Below are 21,540 nucleotides of genomic sequence, written 5' to 3'. Positions count from 1 at the left end.
ATGAGAGATACTGTTGTGTTGTTTTCTTTTTTTGTGTTATCTTTACTAGGTTTTGGTATCAAAGTAATATTGGCCTCATAAAATGAGTTGGAAAGTATTGCCTCCTCTTTTTTGGAAAAAATAGATATTAAATCTTCTTTAAATGTTTGGTAGTATTCACTGGTGAAGCTATCTAGTCCTGAACTTTTACTTTTTGGCAGGTTTTTGATGATCGTTTCAATTTCCACACTGCTGATTGGTCTCTTTAGACTTCCAGTTCTTCTTGATTCAGTCTAGTAAGATTGTATTTTTCTAAGTACTGGTCCATTTCTTCTAGGTTATTAAATTTGGTGTTATATACTTTTTCATAGTATTCTTGTATGATCCTTTATATTTCTACAATATCAGTCATAATTTCCCCTGATCATCTTTTAATATACTTATTGGCCACTTGTATATCTTATTTGGAAAAAAGGCCTGATCAGATCCTTTGCTCATTTTTAATTTAGATTACTTACCTTTTTATTATTGAGTTATGAGGTCTTTATTAAATATAAGTCTTTTATCAGATACATGATTTGAAAATATTTTCTCTCATTTTATGTGTTGTGTTTCATTTTCTTGGTATAACATTCACAGCACAAATTTTTAAAATTTTGATAAAGTCTCTATGATGGTTGATGTTACATCAACTGGGCCATGGTGGGGGTTTCCAGGATATTTGGTCAGACATTATTCTGGGTGTGTCTGTGGGGACATTTTTGGGTGATATTAACATTTGCATCAGTAGACTGAGTAAAGCAGGCTGTGTTTTCTGTGCACAGGCCTCTAATCAGTTAAAGATCTCGATAGAACAAAAAAGATCATCCTCTCTTGAAAAAGAAGAACTCCTGCCTGACTGTTTGAAGTGCCACATTGGTTCTCCTGCCTTTGGACTTGAACTGAAACATCAACTTTTCTGGAATCTCAAGCCTGCTAGCTATCGAACTGAAATTTATACCATTGGCTCTCCTGGTTCTCCAGTTGGCTGACTGCAGATCTTGGGACATCTCAGTCTTCATAATTACATGAGTCAATTCCTTTCTCTTTCTTTCTGTATATGTATACATCTGTTGGTTCTGTTTCTGTTAGAACTCTTATTAATAGTCTATTTATTTGTTTATTGCTTATGATTTCAATGCCATTTCTAAGAAGGCTTTTCTTAACCTAAGATCATGAAGATTTATACCTATGTTATCTTTTAAGACTTTTATAGTTTTGGCTCTTACATTTAGGATTAGGGTTCATTTTGAGTTAACTTTTGTGTATGAGGTGAGGAATAGTTCTAACTTCATTCTTCTGCATGTTGCTATCCAGTTGTACCTGAACCATTTGTTCATAAGTTACTGCCTGTTGAACTGTCTTGGAGCCCTTGTCAAAAATCAATTGAACATAGACATGAACGTTTATTTCTAGATTCTCTAGTCTATTCCTAGGACCTATATGGCTAGTGTTAGAATATCACATTGTCTTCTTGATCACTGTAGTTTTGTAGTAAGTTTTGAAGTTGGGAAGTATGAGTATGATCATTCGTCTTCCACCATTAAGTATGATGTTAGCTGTGGTTTTATTGTAGGTGCTTGTTGAGTTGAGGAAGTTCCCCTCTGTTCTTTGTTGATTGTTTTTATCATGAGAAATTGTTGAGTTTTGTCAAATAACTTCTCTGTCCATAGAGATGATCATGTGGTTTTTGTTCTTTATTCTCTTGATATGATATATTACGTTAACTCATATATGTTTTTTGGATGTGAAAGCCACCTTGCCTCTGGGACAAGTCTTATTTTAAAATTCTAAGCCTTTGCTTTTTAATTCTGAAATGCATCAATAATGCCAACGACTGTTATCATATAATAATCCTACTTTCGCTCTCATTCTGTTTTTCACCCTTGGTAGCAATGAGTCTTCCAGCCAAGTGAAAACATGATCAGAATTAGAAACCCCACATTAAAAAAAAGTTAGCTACTGTATTAGTTTGTTAGTACTGCTGTAACAGAGTACCATAAACTGAGTGGCTTAAACAAGAGATATTTATCGTCTCACAGTTCTGGAGGCTAGAATTCTGAAATCAAGGTGTTGTCAGGTTTGCTCTTTCTGTGGACTTTGAGGAAGAATCTATTCCATATCTGCCCCCTAGGTTCTGATGATTTGCTGGCAATCTCCAGTGTTCTTTAGCTTACAGATGCATTACTCTGATCTCTGCCTCGATGTTCACAATGGGGTTCTCATGTGTGCTTGGTGTCTGTCTCCAAATTTCTCCCTTTTATAAGGACACCAGGTATATTAGATTAGGACCCATCCTAATGACTTCATTTAACTTAATTACTCTGTAAAGACCCTGACTTCAGATAAGGTCATAATTTGAGGTACTGCAGATTAGGACTTGAATGTATAAATTTTGAGGGGACACAATTGAACCCTGTAGCTACTGTTTTCTAAAGCCTTAAAATAGACCTTTAAAATGATAAACTTGAAAACTACATCTTCATATTTGCAGTATTTAATTCTTATTCATGGAATAAGTTTGAAATATGACCAATTCTTGCTTGTTTACACTTTTCTTGTTTGATGCTAAAAGCATTCTAGATTAGACCTAACTACCATATATTCCAAAATCCATTATTTCCTGCTGTGGCTGTGACAGACATTTCTATAAAGGTAAAACGTTTAATTATGAAATTATTAAATTCTCAGATGTCAGGTGGAGTAGCTGTGGTTTAATTAAGCTTTTTTGATATTAGGAAAGAAAAGGAAAAAGGGGGCAAAAAGAAAGTGGAAAAGGAGAAGGAGAAAAGGAGAAAGAATAATAGAGCAGAGGAGAAAAAGAAGAGGAAGAGACAGTAATTCTGATAGATTAATTCTTCCCCAGTGATGGGACTGTCAGAGACAAACGATATAGAATTACCATAGATTTTAAAGTCAGGTTCAAACAAACCTCTAATATGTCTGTGTTCTGCATGGGTAAGGCTTTTGAGATGATATATATATATAATTTCTTTTTTTAGGTTTTAGGATGCTGTCAGACAGGAGATCAATTATTTGCATCTATTTCCAAGATTGACGTATTGAACTACACTGACATTAACCTAAATGTTTTATCTTCTTCCCCCCATTAAACAAATTGTATTTGAGCTTTATATGTAGATATCTAAGTATAGCAATAAGAACATAAGCTAAGTAAACACCAAATAATTATTAGACAATTTGGTTGGAAATTGAAAAACTAGGGCAGTAACTTGATATTCTAATTATGAACAATTATATAACTGAGAGCATTTTATTGTTCCAATCGTGTGTATGTAAACTAATTATGTGAACTAATCTGCTTAATAAGATTAATTGTCATTTATGGAACATTAATTTAAAAGATTGTCTAAAGCATGACATTTTACAAAGAGTCGATTTCTTTATATAACTCTTAAGAAATGGAAATGTGTTAGACTATGTAAATTTACTTAATTTTAGAATTGTAGTTACTAGCTACTCGAAATGGCTTTGAAATAATGTATTTCCAAGCTTTACTTTTAATAGATGCATTGAGTTGCTTTTTCCCTTGTCATTTTTGGGCAATTGGCATTACCTGGTTATAATAGAAAAACATACATTTATTTAAAAGAAGATCTCTATTGAAATGACATTCAGAAACTCACAAAGCTCAAGGTGCTGACCTCAGCCCATAAGGCATACACATTTAGTTAACATTTGCAAAACAACAAATAAAGCTAAGATATGCATAATATATACATTTAAAAAATTATAAACGAACTAGGGTTGTTTCTGAAAATATTCTTCACATCTCATAGATTTTTAGAAAATAAAATTCGAGGCTTCAGGGCAATAACTCAGGGTAATAATAGAGTTATGCACTTTATTATAATTTTTTAAGCTTACAATTTGACTCAAATTTTTAGTGCAATAAATCTTGCAGACCATTACATTAATTTTTCTTTTTTCTTCTTGTAGGCATATAAGAGTGCTTCTTGCTAGAGGATGAAGGATGAAGAAAGACATAATGTTAAGTATGTATCAGCTAATTATTTTTTATCTTCACAAAAACGGAATGATGTAAATAGAACAAGGATGCTTTTCTGGGTTATAGGGACGGAAGGATCTCCAATCCACTCTAAGTTATTAGTGCATATTTGTATGCTTATGATCTTACCCTTTATATAACTAAAATGAGCTATTCTAGCATTGGTATCTGAATAGGATATTTTCCCGTGTTTGTTTCTCACTATCTTCTACATTTGTTTTACCTAAGTGATTTACTCCGGCATCATGAACCCAGTTTTCTGAGGTTAGATTTCTATCTGAAGATTTAGAGACTCTTTGTTATGGACTGAATTGTGCTCCTAAATTCATAACTGCCAGTATGACTGTATTTGGTGATAGAGTTTTTAAAGAAATAATGAAGGTTAAATGAGGTCATATGAGTGGGACCCTAATTCAGTATAAAAGAAAGAAACGCCAGTTATATGTGTGCACAGAGTGAAAGCTATGTGAAGATGTGGTGGGATGGCCATTTGCAAGCCAAGGAGACACCTCAGAAGAAACCCAATCTGCTGACACTTTGTTCTTGGATTTCTAGCCCCCTCCAGAATTTGGAGAAATACATACCTGTTGTTTAAACCACCGGTTCTATATTTTGTTGTGGCAGCCTGAGCGAATCGCTGTAGGAATATTTTTTAGAAAGTTACTATAATGTGATAAGAACCATAGACTCTAGATGGTCCCTAACTCCCTTCCCTCCACCCACCTCAGAGCTATACCAGCCCATGGCCTGTTAGGAACCTGGCTGCACAGGAGGAGGTGAGTGGCAGCGAGCTAGCAAAGCTTCATCTGTACCTTTAGCTGCATCCCAGAGCTGGCATCACAACCTCAGCTCCACCTCAGATTGTCTGTCAGGCTTTAGAGTCTCATAGGAGTACTGGTCCCTTGTGCCAAAAAGATTGGGGACCACTGTTCTAGATTATTTATTGCCTTGGATTAAAATTCCCGCTTCACTCCTTACTAGCTGTGTGAACTTGGGTAAATTAACCTGTCTGTGCTTAATCTGTCTGTGTTTTTCCTTAATGTGCTGGAAGGTGAATGCAATGGTAATATCTATCTCATGAGGAGTTGTTTAATGATATTAATAAGTTATTACATACAAAAGGATAAGAATAGTGCCTGGCACATAGTAAGCCTCGTATAAGCGATGCTATTTTATTTCTTTTTTTTTTTCTCCTTCTCTGCTTCTTTTTCTTCTTCTTTCTTTTTTTTTGTGAAGAACAGAAATGTACACAGATAAGCTCAAGTAAAACTTGTGCTTATTGTAAAAATACAGATCTCATAGATTAAAGAAAGATTTGAGCAGAGTGGTAGGGTGGATGCTAAGGAAAATTGCCATTCACCAAAGGTCTTAGTCTACAAAATTAACCTAGAATTTTCCCCTCAGAGCTTTAAAACAGGCATTGAAAGTCCGAAACAAAGCCAACAAAGTTCATTCACTAAAAAATGTAATGCCCAAAAAGTCCAGTATACTATTAAAAATCCTTAGATGTTCCAAGAAGCAAGAAAAAAGGAATCATAAAGAAACGAAAAATCAATAGCAACAAGCAGATATGACAGAGATGATGGAATTAGCAGACAAGAACAGTAAAATACTAATATGATTATATTCAAGTATTTAAAGGAAAATGTGACTGGGAAGAGAAATGGAAGATTTAAAAATGGAACAATTAGAGATGAAAAGTAAGATCTCCAAAATGAAAATTTCACTGAATGAGGTTAACAGAAAAAAACTGCAGAAAGAAAAATCAGTGAACTTAAGATTTTACAATAGAATATATAAAAAGTGAATGATAGAAAAATAAATCAAAAATAAAATTAACAATGCTTCAGTGGCTAGTAGAAATATATCAAACAATCTAACCTACATTAATTGGAATCTTACAGAGAGTGGTGGGGAATATGCGACAGAAAACATACTTGAAGAAATAATGGCTAAAAAATTCCAAATAGGATGAATAGTATAAACACACAACTACAAAAACTCAGTGAACCCAAAGAAAGATAAAAATATCCGATCACTTCACTAATACCAAGATACAGAACAATCAAATTGCAGAAACTAGTGAAAAGTGACAATCTTAAAAAAGTCTGAGCAGAAAAAATAGTCTATCCAGTAGAAAAAAGATAAGACTTATAGAACGCTATTCTAGATAGAAGACGATGGATTGGCTTCTTTAGAGTGTTGGAAGAGATTTTCAACCTAGAAATCTATATCTGGTGAACATATCCTTCAAAAGTGAAGGCAAAATAAAAACATTTTTTTGGATAAACAAAAGCTGAAAAAACTCATTATAGATAGACTTGTACTACAAGGAATGTTAAATAGTATCTGGGAGAAATTTGAATCAACACAAAGAAACAAAAAACACTGAAAATGTTAAATATATGGGTAAAGAAATACTTATTTTTCATTTTAAAATTTCTTTAAAATATAATTAACTACCTAAAGCAATAATAATATATACCATCGAGTATAGAACATATATAGCATTAATATATAACTCATATATGACAATAGCACAAAATACTGAGGTGGAGAAATGGAAATATATTGTTGTAGGAGTATTGCATTAGACCAGAGTGATATTATTTTATTTTAGAGTGTATTAAAGATGTTTATTCTAATCTCTACAGAAATCATTAAAAATATCAGGATTATCATTAATAAGCCAAATTGGAGAAAAGGAGTATACCAAAATACAATCAGTCTCAATTGAAAGAAGAAAAAAAGAAAAAAATGAGTAAAGAACAGATGAATAAAAGAAAAAACAAATAGCAAAGAAGTCGATATAAGCCAAACTATATCAACATCTACATTAAATGTAAACGTTCAATACATCTCAATTAAAAGATAGAGATTTCCAGATTAGATGAAAAAGGCATGACTTAATTATATGATGTCTATAAGAAACTTAGTTTACAAATAATAATATAGACAAATTTAAAGGACAGGATAAAAAAAGCGATCATTCAAACACTAAGACTGGAAAGCAGGAGCAGCTATGTTAATATGACATAAAATAGACTTTAGAACAAGGAATGCTCTCAGGGGTTAAGAATTAAAGATCATAATGATAGTAAAGGCATTCTTACATCAAAATGACATAAAATCATCAGTAAGTATATATCAATAACAGAGTGTTAAAGTGCATGTAGCAGAAACTGTCATAAATGAGAGGGAAAATAAATAAATTCACAACTGTATGTGGAGGTTTCAACTCTCTCCTCCCACTAATTGATAGAGCAAGTAGACAGAAATTTGTAAGAATATAGAAGACAAACTGTTAACCACTATTATCCAAATTAATCTAATGGATATTTGTGGAAGATATCTGCCAACAAAATCAAAACAATTCTTTTTAAGTGCATACAAAACATTCACTGAAATGGATTACAAGCTGGTCAATAAAACAAATGTCGATACATTTTAATGAATTCAAATCATACGTTGTATTATAAATCAAAATATATATATTTGCTCTTTTTCCCAGTTTTTGACACACTTTGGAATCTCTGAATAATAAAGGTGTCTTTTGTATGCTAATGAATGACTGGTGGGTGGGGGCTGGTCACCAAAAAGACCAAGGCTGATTAAAGGGTTAGAACTTTCAACTCTACACTCAAACCTCTAGGAAGAGGAGAGGGGTGAGAGATTGATATAATCACCAATGGCCAATGATTTAATCAATCGTGTTTATAGAATGAAACCTCCCTAAAACTCCCTAAATGTCGGAGTTCAGAAAGTATTCGTGTTGAACTCACTGAGGTGCTAAAAAAAAGTGGTGTACCAAGAGAGGGAATGGAAGCTCACACCCATTTTAAAAATCAGCAAGATTCATCATATTAACAAAATAAAAGAGAAAAAGTATATAATCGAGTCATTAGATATAGAAAAAATTAATGACATTATACCATTTTAGGATAAAAATATCTCAGCAAATTTGGAATAGAAGTGAACTTCTTCGACTTGATACAACAAAACCTAGCGACAGCCATCAATGATAAAAAACTACACACACACAAAATCTTGAGATTGTAAATAAGATGAGAATATCCACTTACTATTTCAATTCAGCATAGTACTGGAAGTATTAGTCTGTGAAATAAGGAAAGAAAAATAAAAGTCATGTAAATGAGAAAAAAAAAGTCTCATGTCACGATCATGTAGGTGGAAAATTGTAGGTACAAAGTCCTAGGAAATCTATAAAGCTTCTAGAGCTAATAAGTGGGTTTAGCAAATTCTCAGGATACAAGTTAATTTACAAAAATGAATTTTATCTTTGTATCAGTAAAGAACAAATGGAAATTGAAATGAAAATACAATTTACAAAGGCATCTAAAATCATGCAAGTGTTGGGAATTTAACAAGTAACTTTAGCAAGTTGGCACGATATAAGATCAAGACCCCTAAAATCACTTATATTTTTAAATACTAGCAAGGGACAATTGGAAACAAAAATTTTAAGTACTGTTTTCAGTATTATTCTAAAAATATGAAGCACTTAGGCATAAATTAGGTAAGATACCTACAAAACCTATACAATAGAAACATACTGCTAAGAGAAATTAAAGACGTGTGTGTGTGTGTGTGTGTGTGTGTGTGTGTGTGTGTGTGTGTGGAGATATAGATACATATGTAAATTAACTTTGTGTGTGTGTGTGTGTGTGTGTGTAGATATAGAGACATATGTAAATTAACTTTCAACAATTTGCCAAGGGGAAAGAATAGTCTTTTCAACAAATGGTGCTTGCATAACTGGATATCCATAAGGAAGAAATAAAGGCTAATCTTTATCTCTAATCATACATAAAAATTTACTAGAAATAAATCAAAATATAAAAAGATTTATGTAAATATAAAATCATTAAATATAAAGCTATAAAACTAAAGTCATAAGAGAAACCCTTCCTAGTCTTGAGATAGGCAAAATATTTTAGGTACATAGGACACAAAAGTCATGAACTATAGTAGAAAAAATACCTGATAAATTGGAACTCATAAAAATTCAAACCTTTTGCTCTTGGAAGCACACTATTAAGAAAATAAAAAGGCAAGCCATGGATTGGAAAAAATATTCCCGCTATATATATCTGATATAGATAGAATGTGTATTCAAAACATATAAAGAACTCACAATTCAATGACAAGAAGATGAACAGTAAAAGATGTCCAATAAAGAGTGGGCAAAAAATTTGAACAAACACTTTGCAAAAGAAGATAGGTCAAGGTCAATAATTCCATGAAAAGATCCTCAACATTGTTAGTTATCAGGGAAATGCTAATTAAAACCATAATGAGAGACCACTAGGTACACATTCACCAGAATGGTTAAAATTAAATAGACTAACAGTAGCAAGTGTAAACAAGCACGGGGAACAGCTTCATATATTGCTAGACAGGATATCAAATGATACTTTATGAGAAACTGCCAACGTCTTAAAAGTTATGTATATATTTACTATAGGATACTACTAGGGTATAGAGTTGAAAGTTCCCAGCTTTGAATCAAGTTTTGTTCTTCCCGGCCACAGGCCTCCTATCCTGAAGCTGTCTAGGAGCCAGCCAACAGCTGTCGCCTTAGAACAAATGACTTGTATTACTCCTTTCACTCAGGAAATTCAAAGGTTTTAAGAAACTCTGTGCCAGGAATGAGCATTGAAGACTCAATACATATTTCTTACTATATCTCAATATCATACCTGGGTGTTCATTATATTAATGTCTGTAATATTTGTAAGGATGATATACATCATAATAAAATGCAGAAATACCAAAAAAGCAGGAATTATTTTAATTCATCAAATATAACAATAATTCCATTTAAACAGTGAATAAAAATGTGTCACCAGAAGCGTATTTTCTAAAAGAGGACAAGGGGCAGTGGCAGAATTGCAGCTGGTGGAAGTACTACGGAGTTAAATTTTTTCTTCGATGTGTACTCCAGCTGATAGCAAGTGATCTGACTAGAATATTAAATAATTAAAAGATTCCCAAGTCCTTTTATTGTTCCACAGTTTAAAATTCTTTTTCAAGTCTATTAGTCACTTTTTGTAATCTTTTATTCTTTGCCCATGTTTGGGAGTCTCTTTTCTGTCAGCATATGAAAGATTCTCATCTTATATTCTCTATTTTGTGATTTAAATTTACAAAGCCCTTAGAAGCTTAATTGTGCTGTTTTCTACTGATTTCCATTTGTGGTCTGTTGTGGAGTTTCTAATAGTGGGCTCATGGATAGTGAGCTTTTAGCGTTGTGCTCATGAGCCGGCGTCTTTAAAAAAAAAAAAAGGCCCATTTGTGGTGTTTGCCAATTTCTGTGGTGTAACTACTCTCACCATAGCCAGTTTAAACTACCAGCTTGGTGTTGCTAAATGTGGAATTGGGAAGAGATGAGCATAATTGACTCTTGCAAGTCTGTACAAGTCTGCTTCAGCCCACAACTTCCCTTATCTGTAGAAATTCTACTAAATCACTATCAAGCCTCCACTCCTTAGAGGGGATTTGCCTTTGCTTTTGTTAAAGTTCTGGAACTATTCCCAATTTCAGACCACTTTAAATTAATTCTTAGCTTTTTTTGGAACACGCAGGTAGTTTTGAATTGGAACCCCACATCCATTTGAGGACTGCTTTTGTTAACAGACACTCAGAAGAAAAATCCTTTGAATTTTTGCCTTTACTCAAGGCCAAAAATAGTTTCCCAGTTACATCCCCTTGCAGGCTGGTATTTTCCTATTCAGTCTCTCAGTCAGGATACAACCCTTTAGGCTCTGGGCTTTATTCAGCAGCTCCCTATTTCCTTCTCTGTTTTGTGAAGGCCCAAGACTTTCTCAGTCATTAAAACCCAAGGCTCTTGCTTTTTGGAGCCAGTATCCTTGGACGGCTGCCAGCATTAGCTCTGCTAACTAGTCCAGATTTATTCTGGGCTCCTTCACTTCTGAATACTTTCCTATCCTCCTGTGAGCTTAGCTATGCCTTTAAAATAATTTTTTTAAAAATGTTTTATCCAATATTTTAGTGTTCTGCAATTGGAGATTCTTCAGAATATGTAACCTGCAATGTTGCTGCAAGTAGAGTTCCCACGTAAAACACCTAAAACTCTCTCTACCTTTTCTGATGACCTGTTTCTGTGTAATGAATATTGCAAACCTCCTAGTCTGTAAAAACAACTTATTTTGCTTGTGATCCGTGGGTCAGGGCTTGTGATCAGTTTGGACAGGGCTCAGCTGAGTGATTCTTCTATTCTGTACGGTACCTGCTGGGTTCAGTTGGTGGTTTTTAGCTGGAGGCTAGTCTATTCTGGAGAGTCCACGAAGGGTTTCACTCACATGTCTGGTGCCTTGGTGGGGACAGATGGAAATCTGGGCTCAACTCATTTGTTCCCCACCTCAATATAGTCTTAGGGCTTATCTTTAGAATCCTAGCACAGTCATGGGAATTCCTAGATGGTAGCTCAGGGCTCCAAGAACCAGTGTTCCAAGAGGCCAGGAAGCAGAAACTGCTAATCTCGAGGACTGGAAATCAGCACATTGTCACTTTTGTCATATTCTATTGGCCAAACAGCCCTCTAGCCCACCCAGAGGAGGGAACTACTACTTATGAGAAGAGTGTCACAGAATTACCAGCCCGATTTAATCTGCCACATTACTGGATTAAATCTTTAAGCTTTCCTTGATTTATTCCAATTTTACTTATTCATGTTGCTGCAAAAACAGAAAATAGGCTAAACAGGCATGTGTAGGGCTCTCAAAGAATTGATGTTCTCAGTCACCAACTGCCATTGTCATATCATGGCATTATTGCTCTTTTCACTTGGATAACCTTTCATTTTGTGAAATGGTTCACCTGAAATTAACATAGAAATGACAGGCCATAGGGATTTTCTAAACAAATTGGTATTATTTTACCCACATAAAGGCAATTAAAAGAAAGTATTTTTTAATCGGCAAGAAGTTTTAAAATATTTGTTATTTTTATTAGTTTCTATAGGTATGGAAGGAGACCATTTTGTGACAAATATCTGCAGTTGATACTTAATTTTCACAAAGTTGAAAAAATTTTGAACATTATCCAAGGAATATTTCAATAAACATTTCAGAAAGATAGGTTATGCTTTAGTAAAAGAAATATAAAATAAGGTATTTCAGAAAAGTTTTAACTTATCTTTTTTAATGTAATTAGAACAATATTTGGGTTCTCATGAAGATACAGTTTCCATGTATATGTGAAATCCTAAATATCAAATATTGACCTTTTTTCCCAAAATAGAGAAAAGTAAGTATGATGTTAAAGAAGGACTAAGTAACTTCTCAGTGAATGACGATGCAAGCGGCCTGGGACCTGCTAATGACCAGGACAGACATGTGAGCTGCAGTTCCCTGTACCCTGGGGAACTCCGGTCACTGAAATTGTCATGAGCAGTGCATAAAGTTTCCAGATCATACTCTGTCTGTTTCTCTCCAAAGTGGAGAACATGAAAGTTCATTTACAAAGGCTTGTTCTGGCCATAATCCTTCTCTGCATGTATGCCACCAGGTCACTAATGTGTTCCACATCAACATAGTCTTTCTAATTAGAGACTGGATCTATGTTAAGAAATTCTGGACTAAAACTGCCTTGCATTTGGATGGACCGTTCCCTGTGAAATTCTGTTGACCACTCTTATGGCTAAAGAGTGCTTGGGCTCACCCTCGTGTATTCACACATCTCATCGGAAATCTTCCTACATTACACCAGAGACCTGCAGACTCTAGGTCCTAACTTTGTCCAAATGACCAAAAGGTGAGGTAGATTTCTTGAAATCAATTACCCCTTAAGATTCGGAAATCTGAGAAAGGGCCTTCTAATTCTGTGGCAGCCTTAGACTTAAAATAGGAAAAGGCAGTCATCTTGGGGCATTCTCCACTGGCTGAGAGGAGACCACAACAAAGTCTCAAAGATCTGGGAAATTACGGACAAGTAATCTCAAGAGCACTGTTGCGAACGAGAAAACCACTTGGCTATTCTGTGGCTGCTGGTAGGAAGGGCTTGCTTGCCTGACACTCACTGTGTTCACTGCCCTCAAGTGGAGTTTCGAGAGAAAATGAACAATTAAGAGCTTTGGCAAGGCAGATTTGTAGCTTGATAAATGTCCAAGTAAAAATAGTGGATTTATTTTTTTTTAATCCAGAGAGGGGTATATGGATGTGGAACTCACCCCCTCTGCAGTCAGCAGAAATTCTTGCCACACATTCTAACAGTTAAAAGAAAATCTCAGTATTCAAAGACACCCTTGATTTTATACATCTCTGTATACTGTAATTTTTTTAGAGATCCTAAATGTTTCACCAGATAAATACTGTATATATTATTAATAGCCCTTAACACTAACTTTTTACATGACTTTTCAAAGTCTATCTTTCCACCATGTGCTGAACATCGAAGTGTCTCATCTTCCTGTCTGATTGGCAACTGGTCCTTCCCCTTTCTGCTGACCACAAAGCAATCTCGGAGCGGGTCTTACAGGTGTTTAGACATACATGAAAGCCTTCTTTTGTATGTGTCGAGCTATTGGCATGTGATAGTCTCCAGCCACAGTGGTGAGACCTCTTCTTCCTTCCAACAATGTAATTCTTATATGTAGCTATGTCTTGTATTAAAATTGAGTCTGTGGTTTTATTTTTAGCTCTTGCCCCCATCAGTAATTAATATCCTCTTTTTTTTCCATCTTCCATCTATTGCCATTATACACCTCATTGCTTGTAGATTTTGCCTCTCAAATTTTCCCCTTCCCAACTCCATCTGGCTTGCATGACTTTTTCTTCTGCCACAGTTCCCTCCTAGCCCTTGGTTATATAAATCACCAATAAGTCCTTTCCCTCCATCTAACACCATTTCAGCCCCTTCTGCCTATTCCCAGGTTGGTTTTTAACAAAATTCTCTGCTTGAGGTTTTGGACCACCCAGGTTGCACCGGCTCAGGCTGCAGACCAGTGTAAGAACTCGTTATGGTTAAAGGGACAGGATTCAGACAGGCATTTTTCCTTGTAGACCTCTGAAGTTGTGGAATAGAAGTTTAATTCCTACTTCACCCTTATTTTGAGAATGAGGCCCTTCGGGGTCCCAGCTTTGGAAGAGAATGTTTCCTATTGTTTTCCTTACTTTTGGTGGTCCTGAGTCTAGTTTCTTATACCTTTAAAACTCTGACAAACCAAAGATTAATTTTTTAGGATTCAGCGATGCTCTCATGTCAAAGGGTAGCTTCAGTGTTCCATTGCTCTGTGTGTGCTCACGCCCCTTCGGTCTCCAGTTAGAGCATGACTTACTTTTTCATCCAGCCTTTTGATACTTGGAAGATGATTTTCAAAAATCTTGAATTTTCAATTGGTTTCAGTGGAATTGTCAGTCTATGAACCCAGTCTGCCATGTTGCCAAAAACAGTTCATTACAGGATTTTTATGACGTTGAACCAGATGACTCTCCTATAAGAAACCTACCTTGGTCATGAGGAAGTTTTAAATTCATTCCTACATTTGGATTTTTAATTTTTTTAAATGCCTAATTATAGTCGACGTGCAATATGATATTGGTTTCAGGCTACGACATAGTGATTATACATTTCTATAATATGAAGTGATCACCTTGCTAAGTCTAGAACCCATCTGACACCATACATACTTATTACAATATTATTGACCGTATTCCTCATGTTGCACTTTACATCCCAATGACTATTTTTTATAACTGGCAGTTTGTATTTCATACCCTTTTCCTGTCTGCATCGAGAGTACTCACTGGCAGCACTTGCGGCTACAGCGTATACCCAGAGATAACTCACGGATTACAGTCCTAAACTTTCCCCCAAAGTTTGCCTTGAAATATCCCGCTTTTATTATTATTTTCGCATCGCTGTATTGTATCGATAGTCTTTGGAAACAAATGACATTTTATTTATAGCATTCTGTGTTTAGTAGTTTGATCGCTGAAAATGTCAAATCCTAGAAAACGTAGCATTCCTACGTGTGATGTTAAATGAATGCTGGCGGTAGCTGCACTTTTTTTTTTAAACAGGAAAAGGATTCATCTCTTCACCTTTTTCACCCATCTCCCCAATCACCCTCCCATCTGCAACCATCGATTTATTGGTTTGTCATCATTTTGTTTGGAGTTTTTACATATGTGTTCATATGAGAGGATTTACTTTTCTTGTACTGTCTTTGTCTAATATTTGTATTAGGTTATATCAGCCTCACAAAATAACTGGGAAATTTTTTTACTTTTTCAATTCTTTCATACAATTTGTGTAAGGTTGAAATGAAAATTTGATAGATCATGACTATAAAACTGACGTTATGCTTCTTTGTGTAGAGATTTAAAATGAGTGATTTTGTTTATTGGTTTTAGGATCATTTAGGTTTTCTATTTCTTTTGGGGTTAGCTCTAGTAATTCAGTATTTTCTAAGAGTTTGTCCTCTCACTTAAGTTTTAAAATTTATTGGTTAAGCATTTAAAAATCTTGTAGTGTTTTTATCTCTAAGGCATCTATAGCTCTGTCCCCCCTTTAAATTTTTAATATTGCTTATTTTTGCTTTCTCTTTTTCCTGATTAATCTTTCCATATACCATATAAATAGAATCATACAGTATTTGTCTTTTCGTGACTGTCTTATTTCAGTTAGCATAATGCCTTCAAGGTTCATCCGTGTTATAGTATATATCAAGATTTTATTTTTTAAGGCTGGATACTATTCCATTATATGTATAGAGCACATTTTCTTTATCCACTTATTCCTTAATGGACACTTGGGTCACTTCCACCTCTTGGCTCTTGTACATAGTGCTGCAGTGAACATGGATGTGCAAATATCTCTTTGAGACCCTGCTTTTGAGTTTTTTTGATATATACCCAGAAGTGGGATTGCTAGGTCATATGGAAATTTTATTTTTAATGTTTTGAGGAACTTCTATACTGTTTCCATTTTACATTCTCAACAGGGCACAAGGGTTCCAATTTCTCTGCATCAGCACTAATACTTGCTGTTTTCTGTTCTTTTGACAGTGTCCATCCTAATGAGTTTGAGGTGATATCTTATTGTGGTTGTGATTTGCCCACAAGAGACTTTTTGTGTGTGATTTTGAAGATAAAAGTAAATTAGGCATCACAATCTTTATAGACTCTGAAGGCTAGTGTAGGTAGTGTTGCCAATAAAATACAGGATGCCCAATTAATTTTGAGTTTCAGATAAACAAAAATGTTTTTTAGCATAAGTATGTCCCGCTACTGCTTGGGACATATTTACCTTAAAAAAGGATTTGTATGCAACATTTGGTACACATTTATATGTAAAAATTATTTATAATTCAAAAAAAAAGGATTTATATGCAACATTTGGTACACATTTACATATAAAAATTATTTATAATTCAGATTTAATGTTTGAATTAATTAATGTTTTTATTTGCTAAATCTGACAACACTAAGTGCAGAGTACCCAGCACTGCTGTGGCTCATGCAGATTGCAGAGGATATGTGGGTTCACTCTCTGGCATGGGGTATCAGCCAGATCTGCAGCACATCCAGCAATTGCCTTATCTCCTCCTTCAGTTTTGCTGATTTGTGTCTGGATGAGTGGATAAAGAAAACATGGTCTATACATGCAGTGGAAAAGGTGATGAGGGGGGCAGTTTATGCAGCAGCATACCTCCATCTTTGATACTGGGGGCTCGGGGACAGTGAGAGACCAGAACATTCTCGTGCATTCCCTTCAGGCTCGCAGGTTCCTGTTCGTCCTTATTTCTCTACTTCATGTTCATCTCCTCTTCCACACTGCCAACCTTGCTGATTTGGGGGCTACAGCAGCAGACAAAGATGCAATGTGTTCACCTAGTTGGTTGCTTCAGCTTCCACTACTATATAAGAATAAATCTCTGGAATAAATCATATATCTATATATGTATGTCTACATCTATATGTATATATCTATATCTCTTTCTACATATATCATCTATATCTGTATCTATGTCTATATCATCTTCTCCCTCCAATAATTCTGTGTCTTTGAACAAATCACGAATGATACAGGCCGGAATGTGTTCATAGACATTTTTATATAAGGACACTGGATCTCAAAGATGTTAAGTACCTTGTCCAAGGTTATATAAACAGTAAGTGGCAGAAATAAGCAATATTCGATCTTGGTCTATTACCTCCAAAAGCCATGGTCAGACTAATCTGTCTTAGGGAATACAATGGGGCAATCACACATATGTGAAATACTAATTGATTGATGAGTGTCACATTCCAAACAAGCAAGGTAATTAATCTAATTTAGCACTAGTGATTAGGTCTCATTACTACTGTATTTAGTAAGTGAGCATCTAATTTCTTTTAAGAGACGTAGATAAATTGGAGGAATTTTTAGAAGCCCAACCAACCAGAGAGGGATTTAGAAGGAGGAAATGTTAATGAAATAATGCAGGCAATGAAGTATACAGCAAAGAACAGGAGCCCTGGTTAGAGCATACGGGATATAGTGCAGTTCACAGAACTGGGCAGAGAAAAAACTTAAATCCCAGAGTACTAACAAAGTATTTTTAAGAGGAGTCTATTACACATCATCTACCATTCTAGAGAACTGTGAAAGGTGATACAATTCTCAAACCACCAGTTAAATATGCAATTTAAATAATCGAGTGCCTTAAAGTTTTTCAGTATGTGAAAAAAATACCCAACGCAAAGACCTGACCCTATCACTGACTCCCTCGTTTCATCAATTCTAAGACAGATTTCTTCTTTTTCAAGTTGGCTTGTTTGTTTTTTTTTTTCAACATACTTTATTATTTAGAGCAGCTTTTGGTTCATAGCAAAATTGAGAGGAAGGTACAGAGATTTCCCATATGTCCCCGAGGCCCATAGCCTCCCCCATTATCAGCATCCCCTACCAGCGTAGTACATTTGTTACGACTGATGAACTTACGACACATCATTATCACTCAAAGACCATAATTCACGTTAGGGTTTATTCTTGGTGTTCTACATTTTATAGAATAGTTTTACTGCCCTGAAAATCCTCTGTGTTCTACCTATTCACCCTTCCTTCTACCTAACCCCTGGCAACCATTGAAACATGAAACCATGAAAATCCTTTTTCATGTTTTGATATCTCTGAGATGAGAGCACATCTTATTTTAAGTTGCACACTTTCTTTATCAGTGGTATGTAAAATAATGACGCATCATACAATTGATGGTGTTTAATAATATGTAAAATATAGTATTTTTTGTGATCTTGGGCAAATTAATCTCTTGATGCCTCTGTTTCCTTATCTCTAAAGTGATATAATAATAAAATATATTGCATATCTTGCAGTTGTGAGGTGTAAATGAGAAAACCATATGATGTGTTTAGAGCAGAGTATCAGTTATCTATTGCTACAATGATGCTGCATCACAAACCACACCAAAAGTTGGTGGCTTAAAACAGTAACCCTGTATTATTTAAGTTTGGTGGTTCTGCTGAGCTGGGCTCAAGGGAGTTTCCTGTGTCTGTGGTTGGCTATGGGTTAGCTAGGAAACTGCTAATCTTGGGTGGACTCTCTCATAGATCTGGAGTCATGGCTAGAACTCTCGGCTTCATATCTGTTTTTTATATTATTATTATTATTATTATTATTGTTATTGTTATTATTATTATTTCTTGGCAGTCTAACATGAGCTTGTTCTCCTGGTGGTGGCAGACTTCTAATAGCATGCGTGGGAATCTAGGCTCAGAGCTGGCACATCATTATGCCCGTCACATTATGTTGGCCAAAGCATGTTACAAGGCCAGCCCAGATTCAGAAGGCAAGGAGATGGACCCCACTTTGTGATGGGTGGAGCTGCAAAGTCACATCAGAAAAGAGCATGGGTAGGAGGTTGGATTGGAAAACTGGGGCAGTTTTTGCAATCAATCTACCACAGTCAGTGCCAGGCACATAATGAGTGTTCAATAAATCTTACCTGTCATGACTGTCCTTGCTGAAGGCCCTCGGTAATAAATGGAGTTGAACTGGTTTAGTCCATCTTGGCTAAAGGACAGAGCATGGGTTCACCATGTAATGAGTGCTGGATGCAGCCCGTGTCTCTGATGTGCCCATCAGAGTCTCAGAAGCATGAGATCTTGGAATATAAGAGATGGAATGATATTCGAGTCCAATTACTCTCACTCTTTTACTTTATTGGAGAGGAAAATGAGGCAAGGGAGGTGAAATTACTTATTTAAGATTATACAGTAGAAGAGCTTGGATGCCCAGTGGTCTTCTACCGTAACATGCTGTGGCCCTTCCAAGTACGACTGTGAGAAAGAGTCCAGTTTCTTTTTAAATCCACATCCAAATAAAACTTGGGATGAATATAAAATGTAATAAAATAAGCTCTTAAATGTACCATATATGTTTGTTCTTTTTTCCACTTTAAATGTAAGCTTTTTAGTTTGTTGGAACTTGTGAGTTCTTTTTAATGATGTCTAAACATTGTATAATATGAAAATAGTTCTCAATATTAATGACAGCCATCTATTTCCTACTTCAAATAGATATGTACTATAAATAGATTTTTATTGGACTTCAATAAGAACAGACAGCACATAAAATTCAGACACTTTTTAAAGGATTGGGCCTGGATAAATTGTTGTTGGCTTAGAGCTAGAGACAATGAAAATGAACCATTTAGTATTTAAGTACTTAGTAAACCCGATTTACTATTTCAAGGAGCAAAGTTTGTTAGTAGACTTAGTAGAATTATTGGGTATCAAAGACACTCTGAAAATACTTTTCTTTTATTGAAAAATAAATTGTTCTGAAACTCACAAGCCAAATTTAACATCAGAATGCTTAGCAAAATTAATTTATTATTTTGTTTCCTAGTGAGAACTGCATACAACTATGCCTGTATTTGTATGACTGTGTATATGCTATTTGCTCACATATACTCAAGTGGACACTTATAAAAGTTAACGGAGAGAGCAGTGAGTTTGGATTCAGGAAAACTTCGATGTGAAATTGGCAGTTCTGTAGCCCTGTGTAGTCACATAAATTCTTTGTATAGAGGAGTGTTATATTTTAAAGATTTCCAAGGAGCTGTATGTATACAATGTTCCTTGTCTTTCTACATAAAGTTTTTCTTTTAATTTTAAAACAATTTTTTAGATTGTGGTAAAATACAGCTAACATAAAAATTTGTCATCTTAACTATTTTCAAAGACATTAAGTACATTCTCCTTGTTGGGCTACCATCACAATCGCCCATTTACAGATTGCATTTCATCTTGCAAAGCTGAAAGTCTGCACCCATTAAACAATAACTTCCCGTTCCTGGCAACCACCATTATCCTTTCTGTCTCTATGAATCTGACTATTCTAGACACATTATATAAATAGAATCAGATAGTATTTGTCCTTTTGTGACTGACTTCTTTTAGGATAGTGTCCTGAAGCTTTGTCCATGTATCTATCATGTGTCAGAAATTCCTTCCTTTTTAAGGCTGAGTAATATTCCATTGCATGTATATACCACCATTTGTATGTCCATTTGTGGACGTTTGGGTTATTTCTACCTTTTGGCCATTGAGAGTGATCCTTCTATGAACGTGGGTGTACTCCACAAAATATGTTTATCTGCGGCATATTAAAAGTATATGAGCTGGCATTACTTAGTGAACGTACCCATTTAAAAAAAAAAAAAAACCCTTTCAATTCATTTTAGTAAATCTAGAGAAGCTTAGACATCTCTTAAAATAAACTCCTTTCACTTTGAAGGTCATAATAGCATTAGAGCACAAAAATACACAATTTTGAAGGAAGAAAAAACTATGTGTGAAGACTGTCCTGGGCCATCATCCGTGATGCAGCAAATTTCATGAAGTTCCCCATTTTGTTGCTAGTAACAGATTAATGCACTCACTCGAGATCTATCCTGATGAAAATTCCCCTCTGGTTTGATGTCCCCTCTCATGACCTCTTTTATCCTCTCAAGATCATGAGACATTTCTGGATGCTTTTTCATGCTCCCTGGAGCTGAAGAAATCTCAGTGATTGGACTCAGGTCCTCTCTGCCTGGACACACTCTGTGTCACAGTTTCTGATGCTCACTCATCACACTGGTGTTGCTACTGGTTGTTGTGGTAAAATCTTTATAAGACTCTCCACCGAACGTGCTTCATTGGCTAAGGCTCCTTTATGCTAGGATTCCCCCAAACCCACCTGCGGTTTTGTGATGCCTCCTTCTACCATCTCACTGTTGTTTCACCTTTTTAGAAATATGTACCAGCAGTGGACTCTGTTTTCTTCTCTCAGAAGAAAACCTTCATCTCATTATCCAGATTGTATTCTGGTTCCTCAACTACCTATTTTCCAATCTAGTGGTAGACATATAAATTGTGACTCAGTTCCCTTGGAGTTTGACTTCCCATATATAAAACCAAAGATTTGTGTTTGAGAGAGAGAGAGGGAGGAAGAGTGGGAAG

At 35.2% G+C, this 21,540-nt stretch overlaps 1 protein-coding gene across 1 annotated transcript in view; it reads left to right on the top strand.

Annotated features, from left to right (window-relative positions):
- The window catches only part of LOC102879857 (cytosolic beta-glucosidase), a 192,506-nt gene that overhangs the window by 30,957 nt on the left and 140,009 nt on the right, over positions 1 to 21,540 (top strand). Inside the window, 1 exon segment of the mRNA XM_025051697.1 lies at positions 3,979 to 4,034. Within this exon segment, the coding sequence (XP_024907465.1) occupies positions 4,013 to 4,034 (22 nt within the window). The 5' untranslated portion in view covers positions 3,979 to 4,012.

The sequence above is a fragment of the Pteropus alecto genome, unplaced genomic scaffold (genome assembly GCF_000325575.1).
Source record: "Pteropus alecto unplaced genomic scaffold, ASM32557v1 scaffold5, whole genome shotgun sequence".
Lineage (NCBI taxonomy): Eukaryota > Metazoa > Chordata > Mammalia > Chiroptera > Pteropodidae > Pteropus > Pteropus alecto.
The sequence above is the reverse complement of the archived record's forward strand: the minus strand, read 5'-3'. Positions and strand labels throughout refer to the sequence as shown.